General features: G+C 35.5%; 5 protein-coding genes across 10 annotated transcripts in view; 2 read left to right on the top strand and 3 right to left on the bottom strand.

Annotated features, from left to right (window-relative positions):
* Nucleotides 1–1,404: 1,404 nt before the first annotated feature.
* LOC129247633 (REPTOR-binding partner) lies at nucleotides 1,405–4,061 on the bottom strand. Of its 2 annotated transcripts, none has more exons than XM_054886835.1 (4): nucleotides 3,886–4,061; nucleotides 1,897–1,978; nucleotides 1,711–1,836; nucleotides 1,405–1,643 (listed from the first exon to the last, which is right to left on the bottom strand). In XM_054886835.1, the coding sequence occupies exons 1-4, from the start codon at nucleotides 3,928–3,930 to the stop codon at nucleotides 1,615–1,617; spliced, it is 282 nt and encodes a 93-aa protein (XP_054742810.1). In that variant the 5' UTR covers nucleotides 3,931–4,061; the 3' UTR covers nucleotides 1,405–1,614. The 2 variants fall into 2 exon arrangements, with proteins under 2 accessions (XP_054742810.1, XP_054742809.1); XM_054886834.1 differs by having other exon boundaries at nucleotides 1,715–1,836; nucleotides 3,886–4,060.
* Nucleotides 4,062–5,844: 1,783 nt separating this feature from the next.
* On the top strand, nucleotides 5,845–7,544 carry LOC129246807 (ubiquitin thioesterase otubain-like). Its single transcript, XM_054885429.1, has 3 exons — nucleotides 5,845–6,021; nucleotides 6,148–6,447; nucleotides 6,511–7,544. The coding sequence occupies exons 1-3, from the start codon at nucleotides 5,944–5,946 to the stop codon at nucleotides 6,916–6,918; spliced, it is 786 nt and encodes a 261-aa protein (XP_054741404.1). The 5' UTR covers nucleotides 5,845–5,943; the 3' UTR covers nucleotides 6,919–7,544.
* LOC129246806 (malate dehydrogenase, cytoplasmic) lies at nucleotides 7,457–14,198 on the bottom strand. Its single transcript, XM_054885428.1, has 2 exons — nucleotides 14,054–14,198; nucleotides 7,457–8,800 (listed from the first exon to the last, which is right to left on the bottom strand). Exons 1-2 carry the CDS (start codon nucleotides 14,054–14,056, stop codon nucleotides 7,802–7,804), a joined length of 1,002 nt encoding a protein of 333 aa, XP_054741403.1. The 5' UTR covers nucleotides 14,057–14,198; the 3' UTR covers nucleotides 7,457–7,801.
* A 4,308-nt stretch (nucleotides 14,199–18,506) lies between these two features.
* LOC129246805 (uncharacterized) lies at nucleotides 18,507–20,153 on the bottom strand. Its single transcript, XM_054885427.1, has one exon. It carries the CDS (start codon nucleotides 19,755–19,757, stop codon nucleotides 18,834–18,836), a length of 924 nt encoding a protein of 307 aa, XP_054741402.1. The 5' UTR covers nucleotides 19,758–20,153; the 3' UTR covers nucleotides 18,507–18,833.
* A 2,018-nt stretch (nucleotides 20,154–22,171) lies between these two features.
* Nucleotides 22,172–23,207, top strand: part of LOC129247858 (E3 ubiquitin-protein ligase Ufd4) — a 38,602-nt gene continuing 37,566 nt past the window's right edge. For 4 of the 5 annotated variants that reach the window (XM_054887216.1, XM_054887215.1, XM_054887214.1 and 1 more), the window contains exon 1: nucleotides 22,172–22,551. The gene's annotated coding sequence lies outside the window, so the exon portion shown is untranslated. Of the gene's footprint in view, nucleotides 22,552–22,851; nucleotides 23,185–23,207 lie in introns of those variants that run through there. The other variant, XM_054887213.1, reaches the window with a different exon arrangement.

Genomic DNA, 23,207 nt, shown 5'->3' with positions numbered 1-23,207 from the left:
TTTTTCACCAATGCTAAATAGCAAACCTGGTAATCTATCATCCTTGCCTAATATGAATGCGCCTCGGTTTTGTGTATGGATCCAGGAGTTAAACGTTTAACTGGAATTTAAAGCGGATCATTCACAATAGTATCGTTGTTTTTTTTTTACTTTACAACGCTATTTATCAGATCGCAAATAGTTATGCGCCTTCAACTCAAACCGCTTATATCAACTCAAGAAGGACATTTTGTGTGGTTGCTTTCCACGTAATTCAAAAATTTCCTAGTGTTCTTTAAAAGGGGGGTGTAAAAAAGGATATAGCTATTAACTCATCAAGTGTCGAATAGATGAAGCAACTGGTAAAAATGCATATATTGACAACGCGGGATTGGAGCTGCCTTAAATTACATGTGTATATAAGATAGTCAATTATAAACCATACCCACTAGCTACTAGGGGTGGGACTATTCGAATAAAAATTATTCGAAGAATAAAATCTTTTATTCGAGAGGTATTCGTAATTCGAATAATATTTATTCGAATTTTTTATTCGGTTATTCGAATAATGCTATTCGAATACCTCACTATTCGAATACCTTACTACTCGAATACCTTACTATTCGAATACCTTACTATTCGAATACCTTACTATTTGAATACATCACTATTCGAATATTTTTGGTAAATATTTATTTAGATTAGCGGACAACTAATCGGTTTATGTACAAGTGCATGCACCATGAGAAGGGCCAATGTAATTTTTATATTTTTAAAAGCATTTTCTCCCTGATGTAAATGAATATATAGTGAGGTATTCGAATAGTAAGGTATTCGAATAGTAAAGTATTCGAATAATGAACTATTCGAATTATTTGAAACGAATAGTATTATTCGTTTTATTCGAATAATGTTTATTCGAATATTATTTGAAAATAATCCCACCCCTACTAGCTACGAATCTTGCTCGATAACTTTGTTGTTGCTTTCGCATTCAAATTTTTCTTCAAATTAATCGAGCATAAAGATAGCGACTAGAAAAGTAGCGAAGAGAAGACACCTTTTAAATATGTAGGTCTAAATTTATATATTCCTTTTAAATTTCTCAAATTAATAGCACCAAATTAATTGGGAGATGTACATAAACAACGTCCTCATGGCAGTCGATTCTACGCTATCACGAACTAACACTCCAGCAGCTTACCCCATAGATACATTGGGGATTTTTATGCTGTTATAGCAACAACAACATGAACAATGTTGCCCATGCATGCCAGTAAGAAAACTGCAATATTACAGTAAGCTCTATTGTTCGATCAAGCTTTACTGTTAGTAAATCAATACCTTCATAAGTTCATTGAAGGTAAAAACCTCCATTATATTACACCAATTTATTTTTAATCAGAATATTAGCAATTCTTTCAATGTGTTTTATATAAATACTATTTATTATATATTTTTATACATATATAGATACATATCTAACTTATAAATTAAAACTTGAATTGGAATAAAAAAATATAACCAATCCAAATACTTAAAAATTAGCGAGGTATTTAGCTTCACATAACCTGTTCTTGTTTTAACACACCCGCTTCTTCAAGTAACTGCTGAAAGCCATCTGGTATGTTACCATCACTGAGTTCGGAGCTCCATTTTTTGTACTACAGAAAATAAATTAAACTCAATAAACTAGGTTTCTAAATTAAACCGAAAGTGGTTTATATTGACCTACTCGCTCCAGTTCCTCACGCAATGCTAATACAGCTTTTTCTCGATCTGCTACCAGTTCCTCCAAATACTGATATCGCAATTTTTTCCGCGCACGACATTCGCGAGCACTTTGACGACTACGTTCTGAAATTAATAAATTAATTAATTTACAAATATTAATATACTATAGAAGAAGGTACAAACCTAGTTTGGCTCTTATATCAACTTTTTCTGTAGAAGCCTTGCGGCCAGGTTTCCGGCCTCTTTTGCCCGTCTCTTTGCGTTCCTACAAAGACAAACCAACTATGTAAATAAACCTACAAGTATTGGATGATAGCAAGTAAAAGAGAACATACGGCTCTTTTTATTAAATTATGTATATGAAAGCGTTAAAGTAATGCCAGAACTCAAAATAGATAATCGTTTTGTGAAGCCTAAAAGCGCAATTGATGTAAATATTTGACACTCAAGAAAAATTATTAAAAACTAAACTGTTCAGATCCTTGATATGCCGGGGCAGAATAAATTAATGCATTAATGCAAGGTGACCATCCAAAAAGCGGAGCATTGAGTTTATCGGCTCACGGGCGAAATTCGTCTTCCCACTCAAGACGAAATAGTCAATTTGCTTCCCTTGCAGTTCTATACCACGTTGCAAGTGTTCGAATAATAGTAAAAATACGGGATAAATATTATTCGATTAGCATTTATATGTGATGTAGGTATGTATATAAACATTAAGTTTGACTTGTCAATTGTGACTTAAAATCATGATTCATGAATCATGACTAAAATTTACATCAATTGTAATTCGTCATAATTGGAATTCATTTATTTCCTCATTCGCTACTAGCTATTTGCTTAATTTGTCGTCAAAATCCTTTAGTTAGAGGAAGATGCAAAATCACACATACATACATATACAAATATATCTAGCGATTTTTTCACGTTGGTCATAAGAATGCGATTGGAACTTTGCTCCAAGCATTGCCGAATATTTCCAACAATAGTGATCAACATATTAGCCCCTGGTGACAGTCCAGCATGCTTGACTGCGCTTTGTATGTGTTAGTGCAGTCGGGCGTCGTGACACACGTATTTGTTGTCGGCTACACGTACGATGCTTGATGAAAATCAAAAATTTTTCATATTTTCGTTTGACGCTTACTTTTTTGATCGTGTTGGAGTCTGATGGACAAAACAGCAGTGTTGTATTTAGCATTGAGGTTAGTATTTAGTGTGCGGTTGCCCAATAGTATTACTCGTAAACACCTACATATACTAAAAATAAGCACAATCCGTATGAAATATGTACATAAATAAGCAAAAAATTTAAAAATTTATATGTAAATGAAATTATTTAAAACTGATATACATAAGTAATTTAATAATAATAAAGTTATGAACCCGAAAAACATATGTACATAAGTTATAATTAAAAACATGACTTATTGCGATTTTTTAATATAACACAGAAAGTGGGTAACAAAAAAATTCTCAAACAACGAACAGAATAAGTTAAAGCAGATTACCTTTAATTTTTGTAAAATATCCCAAACTCAAATTTAATTCCCTTACTTAGGCTTTTCATCCACACTTTTTTATCTCTTTTCTTCTTTTTTTTTAACAAAACGGCAATAGTTGCAAGTAATAAAAATTCATCATCCGATGACGACATATTTACTTCTAAATACAACTGTGGATTGATCGCTTTTTGTTTTGAACGTCACCGGGCAAACGACAAGCACCCGACACGCACACATATAAAGTGCTGGACAAGCAATGCTGGACTGTACCAGGGGCTATAAGGGTTGAAATCCCTGTTCTGAGATTTGAATCTGTATTAAAGTACAGCTACTCTTTAACGCATTATTCAACCCCAGTGTACAAGGGTATCCATAAATTTATAACAAGAAAAAAGTTTGCTTAATAGAATACTATTACAAGTTCTTACAGCATTCAAGTCGACGTTACCTGTAAGACCCAAATTAATATTCGGGAGAAGAATGACGATCCAGACACATTCCCCAAAATGTATAGCAATGTTTCATGTTAAAACAAGTAAAGTGCTTCAATTAGTTGTTTAAATACACTTTGATTAGTAAAAATCAATAGATTTTATTAACTACGCAATAAGGCTATTTGGCGTCCTTGGCATTCACAACACCTAATATCATCTGTAAACATACTTACAGAAAGGTTTGGCTCTTCAATCACTTGCATATCCTCACAGTCCATCGTTTTTATAACAAGTCAGTGTATATAAATAATTTTATAATTATTTCTCTTCCGAATTAAATATATTTAACTTCACTTAGGTTTTCTAAGTTTACCAACAATTGAAACAATCTCACTTTATTTGTTAAAGTTGCCAGATGGGGCACTACGCAGGAAGGTTTTAAAATAACTTCAGATGTCGCCGATATTCAGAACATTGTATTTACACTACTGAGGAAAAATAATTAACAATTCTGTTATATGAAATGATACGTTTTCTCAACTGGATTTGGCTTAATTAACTATGAAACTATTTTTACAATTATTGTATACTATAAGATGAAATGCAAAAAAAAAGTATACACTGAAATATGCCAGAGTACTCGTATGCCACGTAGTTTCGAATCTCCGTGCATGAATATCATCAAATAATAAAAACAGTTTTTTCTAAAAGCAGTCATCCCTAGGCAGACGATGGCAAATCTCCGGGTGTATTTCTCCCATGAAAAAGTTTCTCAAAAAAACTAGGTCCCTTCATTTGTGAAACAACTCCACTTTTATTTTTAAACTCAGTCTGAAGGCTTCTTATATGGTAACTGCCAAGGGACGACCGCTATTAGAAAAAAATTTGTCAGACTGAGTTTGGTAACATTATTAATATTATCATTATAAGGGATTTAGCACAGCAGCTTAAAAGTTCGTTCACATATGCATTAATTACCAATAAATCCACTAATTTAATAGTGAAATTGGTAGCTAATAATAAACAGTTAAAGGAAATCCGTAAACGACATTTATTGAGGTTTCAAAAAATTATGGCAGTTTATAAGCAAACGCTTTTTTTCTTTTTTTTATGAATGCTTAATAATACCTAACAAACATTTCATTAGAATTATGCCTACAAACCTGTTTTCTTTGGTGACATCCATTTTATTTTGACGTTTTTCTTTACACGTAAAAATAATGATATATTACACAAAAAAACATAAGTTTGTATGTCAAAAAGTATGGTTATTATCTAGGATTATTTTGTAATCTCAGATTTCGGCAGAGAAATGTTGAATGGGAAATCACGCTATTTAATTATGGATTGGGAGTTTAGCGAAAAAGTAGATCATCTACTTATCTATTTTCTTCCCTTCATGGACTCGAAGTATTTTTCGGAGCCCAATTTCTTCAAAAATTTAAGTATTCGTCCTATGTTATCGATCGCTGTAGCCGAATGGGTTGGTGTGTGACTACCATTCGCAATTCACAGAGAGAACGTCAGTTCGAATCTCGGTGAAATCCCAAAATTAAGAAAAACATTTTTCTAATAGCGGTCGCCCCTCGGCAGGCAATGGCAAACCTCCGAGTGTATTTCTGCCATGAAAAATCTCCTCATAAAAATATCTGACGTTCGGAGTCGGCTTAAAACTGTAGGTCCCTCCATTTGTGGAACAACATCACGATGCACACCACAAATAGGAGGAGGAGCTCGGCCAAACACCTAACAGAAGTGTACGTGCCAATTATATATATATGTATATCAATTTTTATTTACTTCTTCGATAAGATATGCTTACCTCGGTATTTACACCGCTTTTGAATCGTTACTATACAATTCGGTAAACTTAATAAGTCTATACTCACATATTTTTTCTCTTTCTCAGCATAGTCTAATTTAAGCTGTTTAATTTCTTTAACGCAAAATAAAACAACACAACAAATATGACATAGAAAATAAAATATTAAAAAAAAAAGTTAACAAAAATTAGATATATGAAAAAAATTCCTGAAAGTTTCCGCAAGTGGAACTTTACCGAGCTCAGTCGGAATACCCCTAAAATTTTATGGTGCATATTACCTTAGCGATAAAAAAATGTTAAGGTTTTTGTTTAATATAACAACCCGATCTGCAAACAGTGGCAGCACCAATGCCTTGAGTATCGCTGCAAGCGGCAATTCACAATAGGTTTGGGCCGCGTACATTGTCTTTTGTTCTTGTGTTCTTATTGATTTTGAAAATAAAATTTGCTTATTTCATAGAAAAAAATGGATACGGTGGAACAAAATGATAATACTAACCGAGATGAATTGATAATGCAGCAACAACGCGAAATTGAAAAAGAGGTAAGTGTACCGTAATCATTGCAATTGAGTTGGTCGATAGCAATGCCTTTGCCGACGACTAATTACGGCCAGGTCTCCCTCTTGCTTCGCCAGAATATTAATTACTCTTTGTTTTGGTAAATGCAGATTAGTGATTCAACACCTTTGGTAAGCGAGCAATTGCCAATATCTTGCCTTAATGCTGAGTATCTTGGCGATGCAGTTTTCACCTCAAAAATTCAAGATCTCGCTAGCAAATATAAGTTCATGCGACGTACCAGGCCCGATGGGAATTGTTTCTTTCGCGCGTTCGCCTACGCTTATCTAGAGCATTTGATTTCTAATAAGGAGGAGTATCAACGATTCAAGGAGTTAGCGGACAAATCAAAAGATAAGCTTGTGCAATTAGGTTTTCCCAGCTTTACTCTGGAGGATTTTCATGACACGGTATTGAACAAGATTTTTATATAGCATATACATTTACCAGTACGATTTCATTAAATGTTACAGTTCATGGAAGTAGTTAAACGGGTGGACCCGGCATCCGGTACGACAGAGTCAGTAAGTGCTGAGCTACATAAAGTTTTCAATGAACAAGGCTACTCGGATTATGTGGTTGTATATCTACGATTACTTACATCCGGAAAACTACAAGAAGAAGCTGACTTCTATCAGCATTTCATAGAAGGCAACTTTACCATTGAAGAATTCCGTCATCAGGAAGTAGAACCAATGTATAAAGAATCCGACCATATACATATTATAGCGTTATGTACAGCATTAGGAGTAGGAGTGCGTGTAGAATACATGGATCGTGGCGATACACTTGTAAAAGCTCACGATTTTCCAGAGGGTAGTACGCCCAAAGTTTTTCTAATTTATCGGCCGGGCCATTACGATATACTGTACCCCAATTGAAAAGCAAAAGTAGTACACTATTAATAATAGGGAGGAGCTAAGCTCTCTTATATTCTAATTTGCGATAATTATGTTACATGCATTTTTTCATTGTGGCGCAGATTATGAGTAGCTGCTTTAAATCATTTTCCTATTTTAGCACATATATAATGAAAACACCCTCCCTTTATGATTTTAATTATAATTGGCATATTGCATTCAGTCTTTCAGCTGTGACACTTTTGGAATAATAACATTGAATTTTTCCAGATTATGTGAAAATTCCACTTGAGTAATTTGTATATGCAAAAACAAAAACAAATTTCAAATTTAATAAAAAGAAACTCAATGGTCTTAAAACGATATATTAATTTATGTAGTAGTTTTCGCCTGTATCAGAAATCATCAAGTAAGCTAGGACGCATTGTAATTATTTATGATCACATAATTTCAGACTGATCATATGTAAGCATTTTTTACAGCAATAAACTATAATCGGATGTCGGTTGGGATATAGCATAGGAACCACAATTGCTAATATGGAATTAAACAACATTGATATTTTTATTTGTGTGTATATTTCTTCTACTTTAATCTCATATATATGTAGATACAATAAAAACAAATAACGACCTTCATTGATTAAAGACATGCGTTTCACAAATACATAAAGTTATAGATAATTTTTAAATCATTACAATCCCTTATATTGTAAATGAACATTTTAGTCTGTATGAATATCCAGCAATTTAAATACACAAGTTATATTTCCGAAATCTACTTCATTTTAAATTCTCGCTGCCTTTTTGTTAATATTATATTTTTGTGTATGTTGTGCTCTTATTTACGATTTAATTGAAACATGTGGCCTGGATTTTCACAGCTTAGAATCGGTTGAAACTAGTCAATCCGCAGAGCAAACGGCCATCGCTTCTCCTTTCTCTTCTTCTAGTTCATTGCCAGTGATGACCAACTTCGATTTGGCAAAATCATCCAATTGTAGACCTTGCACAATCTTCCATTTTCCATCACTAATCTCTACTGGGAACGAGAATACTACATCCTTGGGCGCACCGTAACTGCCATCTGAGATGACACCCATTGAAACAAATTGGCCTGGTGCAGTACCATTCCACCAATCGTGCATGTGGTCGCAGGCAGCCTTAGCAGCGGACATAGCCGATGACATTTTGCGTGCAGCAATCACGGCCGCACCACGCTTTTGTACGGTCTCCACAAATTGACCCTGCAAAAAGGCAGCATCGTTGACAGCGTCCCAGACGCGTTTGCTGCTACCACCTACTTCGACGACACCATTGCTAGGGTCTGGGAACTGCGTGGACGAGTGGTTGCCCCAGATGACGACGTTCTTAACAGCATTAATTGGCACTCCCAATTTGGCGGCAATCTGTGCACTGGCGCGATTTTGATCTAAACGGGTCATGGCTGTGAAATTCTCACGTGGAATTGATGGGGCGTAGTGAGAGCACACGAGTGCATTGGTATTGGCTGGGTTGCCTACAACCAAGACTTTGATGTCTTTTCGGGCATGTTGATCTATAGCCTGGCCTTGAGCCTTGAAAATTTTCACATTTGCGGATAGCAGGTCTTTACGTTCCATACCCTCCTTGCGAGGCATGGCGCCGACCAAAAATGCAGCAGACACATCTTTAAATCCTTCAGCCGGATCTGCCGTGGGGATAACCTGACGAAGTAAAGGTAGAGCGCAATCGGCCAATTCCATGACAACACCCTCAAGTACACCCATCATCGGTGGAATATCGAGTAAATGCAAAATTAAAGGTTGATCCTTGCCGAACACCTCACCGCGTGCAATCATATACAGCAACGAGTAGGCGATCTGGCCAGCAGCCCCAGTTACAACAACACGAATTGGCTGAGCCTATTGGAAAAATAGAAAGAATTAAATGGTATTAATAATGAAAATATAGTAAATAAGTACTTGTTGTATCTATAAGTAGTATAAATGAATATGGGAACTGATGACTCTCAAGATTCATCAAAAACATTACTTTGTAACTATAAGAAATACTAAGTTTAAGTTTACAGCTATGGAACTGGCGAAATATATGTAAATGAAATAAAATAAGAAATAAAATGCTGATAAGTCACGTGATTGGGTCCTCGTAACCCTAAGTTTAATGCGAATGCCAACTGTAAAAGATTTTGGGGAATGTAGGGGAAACCAAACATATCGAGTATGGAGAGTTAAGTAGAATATGCATAAACATAAAACGCAATAGTCTATCAACAATGGCTGAGATAAAAACGTTCTTTATTTCGTTCAACTTCATTGTGGCCTCCACGAACCCCAAACCGACTTGACTCAAAGCAGCTTGATGGACAAGCCAGCACTTAAAAATTCCTAACCGTTAGAGTCATCATTAAGTCACTTCTTTGTAAATAACGAACAACATCTGTGATTCACTGTGTTACTTATTTGTAATTGTTGTTGTATCGGTTTACAACTGTGAAGTCATTGGCCGTAATCGTCAATCTCATCTAACGGTAGGTCCAGAAAACCTGTTGTTTCGACGGGATGGGTCCAGAAGGAAAGGGATGTTAGATAGATACTTTGAGGTTTGAACTCGATCTCATGGTCTTTTGTGCCCTATGTGTTGTATACATTTGAGTGTGCCCATAACCGTTAATTTTAATTTCGAATAAAAAAAAATTGATTCCTCTGTTTCAGCTAAAATTTTAGAGTTCTTTTGTCACATCTAATCATTCTTGGTCTAGAGTCTCTTGCGGCTTCGCTAGTGGGTTAGCACATATTTCAATATTTGTTTTCGCTTTGAGTATATTAAGGCATAAATAAATAAATATATTTTTGTACTAAATAAACAAATGTATTTTTAGGCAGCTCTATTGCAGCGCTGCCTAGATATGTTTACTATATTTATACCGGTTGCTTTATCTATTCGCCACTTGGTAACGCTTGGCGAAAAGAGGGGGCCTATTATTGTTATTTGGAAACTATTTCAGGCAAGGTAAACAAGTTGTTGAAAAACTGTTAGTGTACAGCTTTTTACATATGGTGGTTTTTTAGAAAATTGTTTGCTCACATTTGTCGAGTCATGGCTGTCTCATAGGAACTCCCAGCCTAGTACTTCTTTGTCAAGAATATCCCGGTTTGATCAACAAGGACGACTGGCTGGTTCTATCAGACAACATAATTTTCAGCAATAAGGCTAACAAACTCGTTAGAAGAAGTTACAGAGTATGTTCTGCACATAAGATAAGAAAATTAAGTGCATATATGTATAAGTATTTTGGCCTTATTCAGGGTTTGAAAGAACGCCTTCTTTGTTGAGCCACCAGACTCATTAAGGTATTCCTTTAGCCAAGCTGCTGCCGTTTCTGATCAATTTGACTTTTGACGAAACTAAACGCGAAGTGAGTGAATGTCATGATGTTCACTAGACAGGGCTAATTTACTGGGGCGGCAGCCCTTGGTCGGGAAAAACCAGTCATTCCGGTAACGTAGAACCGGCTGCCATGGGAATGTGTGAATGTCATATCGGATTGGATGTTGTAGGCCGCCATGGTCGAATGGGTTAGTGCGTGACTACCGTTCAGAAGCGCGTAGGTTCGAATCTTCGAGCATGAAACACCAAAATGATGGAATGTTTTTTCTTCGTTCCCATGATAGTCGGTTCTACGTTACCGGAACGACCCGGATTTATATTCGGCCACGGACCATCACTTCACCAGCATTACCTGTGTATGGGGAATGTTTATGCTGATACAACAACAAAAAGTTTTTTCTAATAGCGGTCGGCCCTCGGCAGGCAATAGCATGCCTCCGAGTGTATTTCTGCTATGAAAAAGCTCCTCGTACAAAATATCTGCCGTTCGGAGTCGGCTTCAAATTGTAGGTCCCTCCATTTGTGGAACAACAAGATGTGCGTCACAAATAGGAGGAGCTCGGCCAAACACCTAAAAAAGGGTGTAAGCGCCAAATATAAATAAATAAGTTGAAATAATCTTTAAGGCAACAAAGCTTATGCGCTGTTCCAAGAACTTTAAACACTTAAATATGTACTCCAGCGAAATAACTTATATAATCATACATTTTATGTTAAAATTAAGTTTTTGTTGTGGTTGTTATTAGTAGTCAATCAAGCTGTACCAGTACGATGTAGGCCTCGGTCGTTATCGTCTATTTTATCTAACGGTTGTTGTAGCAGCAATACTAAACTCTGTCAGTGTAGTGTAAATCTAACGACAGGCTCAGGAAACTTGCCGTTTCGACAGGTCGAGCCCAGAGGGAGAGGGGTGTTAGATGAGTGGGTTTGATGGGGCATGTGAAAAGGTGGTTAATGTCGTGTGGGGTGCCTTCACATGCTGGACATACGTTTAGTATGTCGGGGTCAATTCTGGATAAGTAGGAGTTTAACCTGCTGCATTATCTTGAACCCAATTGAGCCAAGATAATGCAGGTAGGCTTAGTTCTTGGTCTGAGGGCGGGAATTTAAGAAGGTGGCGAAAGACTCCCGATGAATGTAGTTCAATGACTGTTTATATATTTTCTGAGCCAATAGTTGTGTTCGGTTCTGGATTTTGTCAGTGTAGCTGAAGAAATGCATCCTCTCCTGGAAGGTGGCTTAGTTTCCATGAAGTGCCGGTAGGGGTTGTTCCTACGGTAGCAATCCAACAGAAATTGCTTGCTGAGCACCTTACTAGGCTCATTAGCCGTATGTTCTCTTCTGCACTAGTTTATATCCAAAGCCAAAATATTGAAAGCATATGCAATAGCAAACAAATTTTGTATGTATTTGTTTCCGTCATCCAATTCTTGTAGGGTAGGCAGTAAATAAATAAAAAAAGGGACGTTTTTTGTATATTCGTACACATTTGCAGCACTGCAAAATGTAGAGCCGAATATACTATATTATTACTGTTTAAAATTTTACAGTGATTGAAACTAAATAGTAAATTACAATTAAAATCCTGTTTTGGTAATTTAAAAGTATTTTTTGCTTACAAATTACGTTTTTAATATATTATTATATTTGGGATAAGGTTCTATGGAACATAAGATTTTGTTTTCAATAAACATGATTTTTCAAAGCTTCAAAAGCCCCTTGCTAAAAATATCACCCACGAATTGGTCAGAAGCTACTGTATGGAAAACGTCGCCAATGAACTTGATCCTATAAATAGTCAATGCCACACAGGCTCTGGCTCTGTGTTGTCAAATACGTACAAATGCTGCCGTACCAGCTGATACAACACACATACATATGCATATGCAAATATTTTTTCGAAAAACAAAAATTAAATCTTTTGAAATGTATTGCTCTGTATTGGTGCATAGAAAACAAGCAGGCACTGGTTTATTAGAATGTCTTCCGCAGCTATTTGAGCATTGCACCAACGTACATGTCTGCATATTTTGATAACAATTACATATAATGCAAGAACTAAATAAATATTGACGCACATGCGTTGCAGTGATGCTTAGGTCAATTATTTAAAATATTCACTGGCATCTATGATGTTTTAATGTATTGCCTTGACTGCTAAAGTATTCAGCATTTAAAGCTATTTTAAACTAATTTAATCTCATATGATCCTAAGAAAGCATTTGAACTAACTTGCCGACTTCTGGATTTGTCTCGTTTTTTGTGTAAAAACATTAACGGTAGTCTGTTAGTATTGCGGATATATTATACATGTACATAATATAGAATAATAATAGGCACTGATAAGCAGCAAAATTATTCAAGTCTCGATTGCTATCAGCAATATTGCTCAATAGATGGCAATGTACAAAGCGCTTTTAAGGCCCAAATATACAGCAGCGAGGTACGGGTGCTAACGACAATAGGCATCGAGGTTTGAGGTTTGAAAAAAATATACTACGAACAATATATGGTACCTTCCGGCGATATGACGGAACATACCGGATAATACCATATACAATCACGTACTCGACGCATTGATACATAATGCAAACGTAATCAACTAATTGGATGGCTAGGGCACATAAATAACCAATTTGATTGGTTATGAGGTCACAATATTATCACTGTAGTGATAATGATAAAGATAAAAGAAATTAATCTTTTATAATTAATACTTTATTTATTAATATTTAAACCTGTTCTTCTGCCTTAGGTCTTATCGCGAAATTTAAACTAATTATCGTATGTTATACGTGATATAACGTAAATATTTAAAATTTCATTATGTTCCGTTATGCTTTGGTATGCAGACACCGGAATGCAAGTCATTGTTATGCTAAGATCTGAATTCTAACTTTACGAATTGCCTAATAATTTTCAAGTGGTTAAAGTTACGTGTTTAGTTTTGCTTAGGGTCCGAAACTTGCAAATTCTATATGTATTTCCAAACAACTTAATGCTTAAGTACATACATACATCCTCAGCGCTGCGTTAGCCGAATGTGTTTGAGCAAGACTACCATTCGATGGCCCCGGGTTCGAATTTCTCTGGACATGAAACATGAAATGGCCTTTATATTTGCTTCGATTTTTATTATATGCCGTTTAAGTTACAACACGATATATGCCCATAAATTGGCACAAACTGATTGCCGGCCGGTAAACGGTATATGTCGCTACTCGTTAGCAACGATCACTCTAAAGCTTTTGAGTAAACCGTTCTATCATAAACAATTATTGCCTCTTTTCTTCTCATTCAAAATTTGCAATACTGCAATTGCACTGAACTATGTACTAACCTTCAGCATCCATTTCACAGAAGTAAACCGGATGGAATTATGTGCATATAAACATATAAGTACTAATCACGACGTGGCACAAGTAGCTGACAAATAATTGAAGCCCTCTTATCAACTGTACGGTTACAATAGCAAATTAACATCTTCACTGTAAGCCAACAATTGTACGTTTACATTTGCTGACGATGTGGATTTGGTATACTTCCGATATTTCACATACACGTAAATCTATTCATAAAGGTCAAATGAATGTTACTATTACGTGCGTAATTTTTCTCCAGGGCAAATATCATAATTTGTGTTATATAAAAAAGTTTTACTGAAAAGTAAACGAAAGCGCTAATGCATATGCATACACTATATGCATCCGATTTAGTTATTTTCGAAAACCAGCTCAGAAATGTCATTTAACGGATAGTAAACTTACCATTTCTTTATTAATTCCTTAATTATGGATGCGAAAGAACAAAAACTTAAAAATCAAATGCAAATGAACGAAAAAATCCACTCGGCAAGACGTATATAATTTAATACCGTACAAATAGATGGGGAAATGGAGAATAAAATCTAATTGACTTCAACGTCAAATTAAAGCGAATCTATTTTTTCTATAGATACGCCAGGGCGAAATCAAATCATATGTATATTTCCCCGCACGACGAACTCACAAAAGGTGACTTCCCTGAAGCAACAAAAACATTTACAAGTATTTTATTTTAGGAATTTTGTGTTTTGTACATCAAAATTCACCTAGTAAATAGACGGATATATACCTTTTTGGGTGTTTCGCCGAGCTCCTTCTTCTATTTGTGGTGTGCGTCTTGATGTTGTTCCACTAATGGAGGGACCTTCAGTTTTAAGCCGTTTCCGAATGGCAGATATTTTTTATGAGAAGCTTTTTCATGGCAGCAATACACTCGGAGGTTTGCCATTGCCTGCCGAGTGGCACCCGCTATTAGAAAAATGTTTTTCTTAATTTTGGTGTTTCACCGAGATTGGGCCCAACATTCTCTCTGTGAATTCCGAATGGCAGTAACGCACCAGCCCATTCGGCTACGGCGGCCGCCAACGGATATATTTAGTCTTAGTATTTAGAGGTTGTCTGTAAAGTCGGTTTACTGACGATAGTTTAACGTGACAACGTCATAAGAAAACAAAAACAAAACAAAATTTTAATTTTATTTGTTTGATAGATATTTTGTATTTGTGTACATTTACACAAACGTGAAATATGACGAAAAATTATTCAAATTCATGAAAGATATGTTCAATTTCGATTTAGCATCAGACGTTAATAAGTCAACAACACTAAGAGGCAAAATCATTGATTTGCCTTTTTCAAGACACATTACACTCGAAATACCCCCTTTCATTTCCTACTTTTCCTATCAGCATCCTATTCTCAACAGAGAAATGGTTCATTACCATGCACACAGGAAGAAGGCATATGCAAATACAAATATGTTAATTTATATACATACATACATATATATGCTCACTCAAGTAGGAGAGAGCCAGAATGCGGGGGCCGATTGTGCTCTTTGTCGTTCGTTCTGCGCTCTCGCTTGCAGTTCAAGCAAGGGCAAGATAACGACGAATGAGCAAGATAACGATGCATTTTTTCGTGCGCGCAGCCGGCCGACGTTATCACGTCAAAAAATTTAAAATTTCTGTACACTAATTTATGAAAAGCTCGGTTTGAAATATCAATTTTTTTGTAAATTTCGGAAATAAGTATACATAAATCACTTGTCTTAAAGCAGCCAGTTAATCAATTCGTTTCGTTACGTTTTTTCTCATCCACTTAACACATTGCATTTGAAATTCATTCCTGTGTATTTGCAAATTATGTGGCGAAATTGCGCTGCCACGCTGCGAAAATATGCATAAAGAATAAAAGATAAAAGAAAACAAGCTTGGGACTTTGCATTATTGATATTTGACAATGGTATTATCCTTTTATGTATTAAGTATATTCTATTTATGCATTGTCAAAATACCAAATCGGAAGGAAATTACAAATCAACTACTCTACCGAAATTCCTTTGTGTGAATTCACCATTCTCCAAAAAGAATGAAAGATCAAAGCGAATTGAGTGCCGTAGGTGGCGTCTTCCCAAAACAGTTACCTTATATTTGTGATTTCGACAAGTCTGACGTCAGGTCCCTTACCAATACAAAACATACAAAAGGAGGACAAAATATATATGTTTGTAAGCATTCAGGGAATGCCTTGGTAATATTGTGATTTGTGAGAATTAAACTAAATAAGCTATGAAAACGAAGTGCCACATGTTAAATTGTAAAGCACAAATTCATATATTGCAAATGTAATTTTTTTGCGTTTTTATGCGGAAGACGCGTGGCCAGAAAACATGTGGGTGTGGGTATAATTTCTTGTGTTTGGTTGTTTCCATTGCTTCTTCTTCACAAAGAGGTATTTGCCCTTACTTTTGTTTGTTTATTCATGAACTCTTACGACACGGCGAATTCAGTAGGGGCAATCTACTTCTCTATCATTTTTGAGTAAATTACGGTATTGTCTACTTTTCAGCTCGGGTGCCAAAATTTATCAAAAATATTGAATAGGAGTCTTAATACATATAAAATTTGTTATAACGGTTTATTTCAATAAAGTGGTAATACCAGACACTAAGTGTCAAAGTTTATTTTGGTCGCCTATTTTGAGTTTATATTTTAGTTATTGAAATATTGAAATTATTAACAGTTATTTAAATATAAAGAATACAGTGCCATTAATATACAAGTTCTGTTATAGGCTAATTTTGTGCCTTATTGAATGAGTAATTAGTGATATAAATACCAATTTTACGCAAGAATGATAGATACTCAATTCACCTTGAATTTTACGGAATTGTTTTTTTGTTAATAATTTTGAACGGTTTAAATGAATAACACTCAGTTTTTGAAATATTAACACTGGGACCAAAACTAGTCGGCACCCGGGTTGTAAACTAGATGATTAGTTAAATTACGAACTGAAAAATGAATATGGTAAGAAAAGTTTTTCATTAATAGAAAAATATGGATTGATACAAATATCTTCATCGTTTTCAGAATTCTGCAAGTGTGTTGCACGCCATCAACAAAATCCTGGAAATAGTTGAGTTAGCCGACGAGGCAACTTCATCGAGTTCAGATGAAGATTCCGTTAGCGAGGATATTGAACGTCCAAAACGGTCAGACTTTGTTGAAACTATTGATCCAATGAACGACAAAGTTTTTAAATCACACATGCGGATAAATCGCAGCACTGCGGATTTTTTGATTAGTAAGCCTTAAAAATGATTATGGATTAGCAAAATTGAATACTTTGTAACTATAGCGAAATTCTCTCAAAGCGCCTCGAGTGAGCTGCTCAAACGTTGGAAGCCCAAAATGTTGTATATATATTTACGTATGGTACATTAACAACACAGTTACTTTTCGTCAGCTTGAAAACTTGTTTGGCGTAACAAAATCATCGGCATGGCAAATAGTTCCACGCGTTAGTGCTTGGCTAATAACCATAAGTCATGAATACATCCAATGGCCACAGGTCCAAGATGTATTAAGAAACTGTCGCAAATTTTACGAAAAAGAACAAATTCCTAATGTTATTGGAGCAATAGGCTGCTGACATATAGTCATAAAAGTGCCTGCCTTTGGAAAACAACTATATATTGACAAAAAGCAAAACTACAGTCTGACGTTGCAAGCTCTTGTGGATGCAGACAAAAAGTTTTTAGATGTTTACTGTGGCGAACCAGGCTCTTGGCACGACAGTTGTGTTCTTAGGAGATCGTCTATTTTCGCAAGAGCGGAAGAAATCCATACAGACATTTTCCCAAATTCAACTTTTTTACTCAGAGATTCGTCATATTTCAGTACACAGTGGTTAGTTCCTCCATTAAAAGACAATGGGCACCTCTCGGAAGTTCAAAGAAGTTTCAACCAGCGGCATTCACATACTCGTGTAGTAGTGGAAAACACATTCGGTTTGCTAAAAGCACGTTTCCGACGGCTGCTAAAGTTTACAGAGCATACTGATCTTAATGCAGTTACAAACATAATTTGTAGTATTTGTGTTATGCACAACGTTTGTATCATAAAAGACGACATTTTGGATGAAGAAAACATAGAAAAAGTGGATTCAGAAAATACGTTTGAAATGGTTAATTTTGATAGTGCGCAACTAAGTCGACAAGATGAATTATTTAACCATCTTTTTTCAAATAACTAACCTTGACATACCATTTAAAAATGAATAGAATATAAAACTTATATGTACATATATAATTAACCGTTTTGTGTTTTCGTTTTACGATTCAGTACTTCCTTATTTACATTTAATATCAGAAAATTTAATTCTGCAATTCATTGCTTTTTTGTTTATATCCCTTTACTTAATTAACAATCACAGAACTCAGTTTATAAATTGTTGTTGTTGTCGATAGGTTAGGTCCAGTAAACTAGCTCAAAACTAGTCCTGTAAACTAGCCCTGTCTAGTGCGCCGTGCCCCACAGTCGACAAATGCATTGCTTTTTGTTTCACTCACATATAAAACTATTAAAAACCGGGGTTGAACCCTAAGGTTCACTTTCTTAATGCATTATTATGTGCTTAATCAAAACCTATTCGATAAATGGCTAAAATAGTGTTTTCAGTCATTGAGTAAATAGTCCTAAGTTCAGAAACTTTTGCCTGCAATGAAAGAAAAGCTTTTTCGAAACGCTAAACTTTTCTGAAAAAGCACTGTTTGCTAATTAGCAATACTCTGGCAATGATTTTAATCCCAGAAAACAAATATTCTAATGTTACCCTTATTAATTTAGAATTATAAGAACCTATTGAACTAGTTAATGTGAAACACAAATCGTAGTACTTAGTATAATTTATTATAAGCTACATACATAAATCATAGCTATAAATAATATAATCCATTCATGTAAACCATATAAATAATAATATAAAATCAAATTTCTGTAATTTATAGCCATTATTAAAAACAGGAAATAATTATATTGTGGATTCGCCCAACGCTGTCTACTCAGCTTGAATACTTTGATAAAAATCTTCTCCAACGGATGTTTCCTTCAGCGATACTCTTTAGTATTTGTTCGTTTGTGAACGCCGCTGCACGGTAGCGACGTTGATTATTAAAATCTGCATGATTCGCATGCCTACAACTAACTACTTCTCCTTTTTATATATACATCATTTCAGCCATTGTTGACATCTTCTTCGGTATGTGTACAAATGTGTCAAAATAGCTAGCAAGCTCATCGATGGTGACATCGTCGCCACTGCTACTACCATTGTTGCCTACAGCAACGACGCTGTTACTTGCTTGTTGGGAGCACGACGTACTGGCAGTGGACCGAGCACTGGTCCCAGTATTCCTTTCCGGTGAACATGGTTGTATACCACTCTGGCCAAAACTTTTTCTCTCTTTGCTACTGAATAGTCTTCTGGGTGGCATATACGGTTGCATAGTTGTAAAATTTGTTGAAAATTGTTGCTCTGGACTTACTAAACCATATCGCCTTTTCACGTCATCTTCCAACTCCAATAAATTTTGACACTCATAAATCAAATCACGGAAATCACATATTCCTCGGCTCGAACTAGATGAAACTACATTACTTATTGGCGAAATACAAGGATTAACCACCGCAGATGCCGGCGTTTGTTCAATTTTTTCTGCAGGCATTGCTTGAAGCAGCTTCTGAAAATTTTGTAGTTTTCGCAACACTGGAGGGTGTAATATATTGCGACGTGGTTTTAAAGATTGTCGCTGAACTCCTAACGTGGAATGTGTCCAACAAGTGTTATCCGAAGGTTTTGTATTCAGAGCCATGGTGGTCGATTTGTAAGCATCAGCTACACTCTCTGAACGACGACGTAATCTACAACGTCGACAGCCCTGACTGCGTTGTGTTTGTAAAGAATTCGATGCCAACTGACCATCTTCAATCTTCAATTCGTTTGCATCTGTTTGATCTTCATAAAATGGGTTTAAATCGATTGGTAATTCTGTAGTATCAATAAGATTTAGGGACCCCAAATGGGTTGCATCCCCTGAAGTGATTTCCAGTTTATGCAATTCGCCCAAAATCTCCTCGGACATTTTTTAGCTTAAACTGCGTTTCAGCCCTTAAATAACATTTAAGTCCTTGTTTTCTCACATTGACGCAAACACTTTTCGCAATTTGGAAATGAATATCTAGCTTCCTAACCAGTTTTGCGCTTATATTTTCACTACTATATAATTTGTTCTTCGTCTTCCTTGTTTTGATGTATTTGTATTTGTTTGGCTTGATAGCTCTTTGCACTGTATTTGCTCCGCTAGGTTCAATAATTTTTACGGAACATCTTTTATGTAAATGCGCAATTTTGTTGTTTAGGAAATCAATTTGCCTTCTGTTGATTTTTTACACAAAAATTTTTCTTTTAAGACGGGTGAATTGCTAAATCTTCACTATCTTTACTTTTTCTCTATCATACGTGGTGTGTTCAGTGTAGGCCTTTATATTGGATAAATAAGTACTTTTGTGAAAAAGAGGGAATTTTATCCTCGATTGATCTAGAAAAGGATAAGAAAAATCCGATACATTTGAGGTATTCATAAAACGAGTTACAAAATTTTTACGTCAACATTTTTTAACTTTTGTAGCCTGTTTTGTGGTTCGTGGAATCAGTGGTATAATACCCCACGTTTTAAAAGTATATAAAGGGGGTCCGCCATAGCCGAATGGGTTGGTGCGTGATTACCATTCGGGATTCACAGAGAGGTCGTTGGTTCGAATCTCGGTGAAAGCAATATTAATAAAATCATTTATCTAATAGCGGTCGCCCCTCGGCAGGCAATGGCAAACCTCCGAGTATATTTCTGTCATGAAAAAGCTCCTCATAAAATTATCTGCCGCTTGGGGTCGGCTTGAAACTGTAGGTCCCTCCATTTGTGGAACAACATCAAGACGCACACCACAAATAGAAGAAGGAGCTCGGCCAAACACCTAACAGAGGTGGACGCGCCAATTATTTATTTTATTAAAGGGGGGGCTAGTGCGACGTATCGCCATCCTAAACTGGAAACCGTACCCCCTGGAGGATTATAGTTTTTAAGTGGATTTGTTGTTAAAGTTGTGTAATTTAGCAACAAATTAGTTCTGCCAGACACCTGAACAGAACGATGTTCGTATACAGGAAGTTTGCAAAGGGTTTGTAAATCCTCACCAGTTCAATTCTGGCTGCGCAAACCAAAGTACTTTTGCGTAGAACTTGTTCCTATGGGTCGAGCATCAGTTCAACCCTCATCATTCCAACTCCAGCCACGGGCAGCTTTCGGCCGCGCTTCAAAAAATAGTAAATATATGTACAGTATGGAGACACGATAACCCGCATCACCATCATCGGCACTGCACTGAAATACTTCATTTTTCTTCGTATTTTTATTTTCATTTGGATACATCTGGTAACACAATTTTATTGTCAGCTCGAATGAATTTTTATTTTCGTCTAAAATTGGCAAGTGATGATATTGTTAAATACATTTAATTTTCGTTGAAATGTTTTTTATACAAATAGAAAAACGAGTAAATCACAAAATTCAACCCATTATTTTCCATACAAAAGTCAAGTAATGTCACGCCGGAAACATTAACTCAACCATCCTAATTTTGTACCAAGACAGAGTTTCTTTATGGCAATACTAATTAGAATTGTTTTTTTATTTTTTGGGGTCGTTTTCAGAAGTATATACACTGGCTGATGAAAACTAAAAGAACAACGTTAGTAAGAAAATAATTAAATATAGTTTCACTTTCTTAAATCAAGCTGACCAAAAATCGAAATGGAGTGAAACAGAACATCCAAATTTGATAGATTTTTTGTGTGACAATCGAAAACTGGAATAGCCCACATGTTATTTTTACTATGTATAAAAATGACTTAATAAATGTAATGCAAATTACCGACAAATGCATTGATCGGTTTTTCTGAGCAACGAGCGATAGATATACTTAAAGGCAAACGTGTCCACAAGTGCTGGAATTTCAAAGGACGAAGTGGTTTATTGCTACTACCTACATATATGTGAGTTTAAATATAACTGATTTTACAATAATGCCCATTGTATGACAAGCTGTAGGACATATTTTTTTCTATTATCCTTACTACTGTTATTGCATTCCTATCAAAATATGACAACAATTTTTGGCAGCTTGTCAATATGAAGACAATTTATTGGCTGTCATGGTATAAAATTTTGAGATACATTCACAAGAATTAAAAAAAGTAACCAAAAAATTACAGAGTAATCACAGATTCCATCAAACACGCTGTTGAAAGAGTTGACAATTCTCTCAAACTCAAAGCCTGCAAACCCTGGGTTGTCTTTGGTGGAGAAAGTAATTCCCGCATTTAAGTAATACTCGGATTTTTTTTGTTTTGGTAACTTTTTTTTCGTTTTAAACCTATTATTTATTAAGTCTGGCATCTGCTTGGGCAGTTTTCGCTTTCAGTATAGATTCGCCTTGATTTTGTTGGAGCAAAACTCATTCTGCTGCAAAGGTTTTGTTCCACTAAGGATTTTGTTTGAAAGTATAAAATATTACTCTTATTGGGTATAAGTCAATAAATATTGTTGTGATAGTTATTTCGCATTTAGAGAAATACAATTAATAAAAGGGGTATAGTGTGGAGCTGAAACTTAGTCGCAAGCAGATTGTGAAATTCGGATCGAAGATTTTTCGCTATCATTTTACATTTAAAGTGTTGCCAGTTAAAAATTGGAACAGTAGAATCGTGGAAAAGTAAGAGAACTGTCAGCAAGTCGGTATTAATTTGGTAACACTACTCTTTTGAGATTATAGCAAAAAGCAGACAGAAAACAACGAAAATGACATAGTAGTTAGTAAGTGGTGAGTGTGAATAGTTTTTCATATTTTATTTTCCAATTGAAATAGTGTATTAGTCAAGTAAATCAAGAGCAAAATCATTTTGCAGATATCAATAATTTGAGTTATTTATTTGTATATTTAATCGGTGATAATTGTGCCCTTACGAAACGAATCTGAAAACGTCCATTTGCATTTCTGCAATTTGCCAGTTCCTAACGATGCAAACCTCTTATTTTGCCCTTCTTTTCTCGCATTTCATGCCTCCCATCAAACATTTCAACCCATCAACCATGTTGAAATACAACAAGCACACATTTTCACTTTCCCGCAAAACGGTGAAGTTACATATAATTCCTTTGCACATTCAACATTAAAATTGATTTCCGTTTTTTATATTGCAAGTGATTTCATTCGGACGTAATAATTATCTAAGTCGTCAGTGAACATATAGAAAATTTTAAAACTTTTGGAATAAAATTAGTGAAGATTGGGAAACGACCAGCAGCAAAGTAAAGCAAAAGAAAAAGTCATATGTCTTTGTTCCAAGACTTCGTACCATCGTTTTCACTATATACATCTGTCTGTCCGCATGTGTTTATTTGTGCACTCGTAAGAGCCATTAGCATATAAGTGTGTGCTCAGCTTTTGGAAAAGGTGTGCAAAGCTTTTCATACATG

This window comes from Anastrepha obliqua, chromosome 5, assembly GCF_027943255.1.
Source record: "Anastrepha obliqua isolate idAnaObli1 chromosome 5, idAnaObli1_1.0, whole genome shotgun sequence".
Classification (NCBI taxonomy): Eukaryota; Metazoa; Arthropoda; class Insecta; order Diptera; family Tephritidae; genus Anastrepha; species Anastrepha obliqua.
Note: the sequence above shows the minus strand (reverse complement) of the source record. Positions and strands in the feature narration are given on the sequence as shown.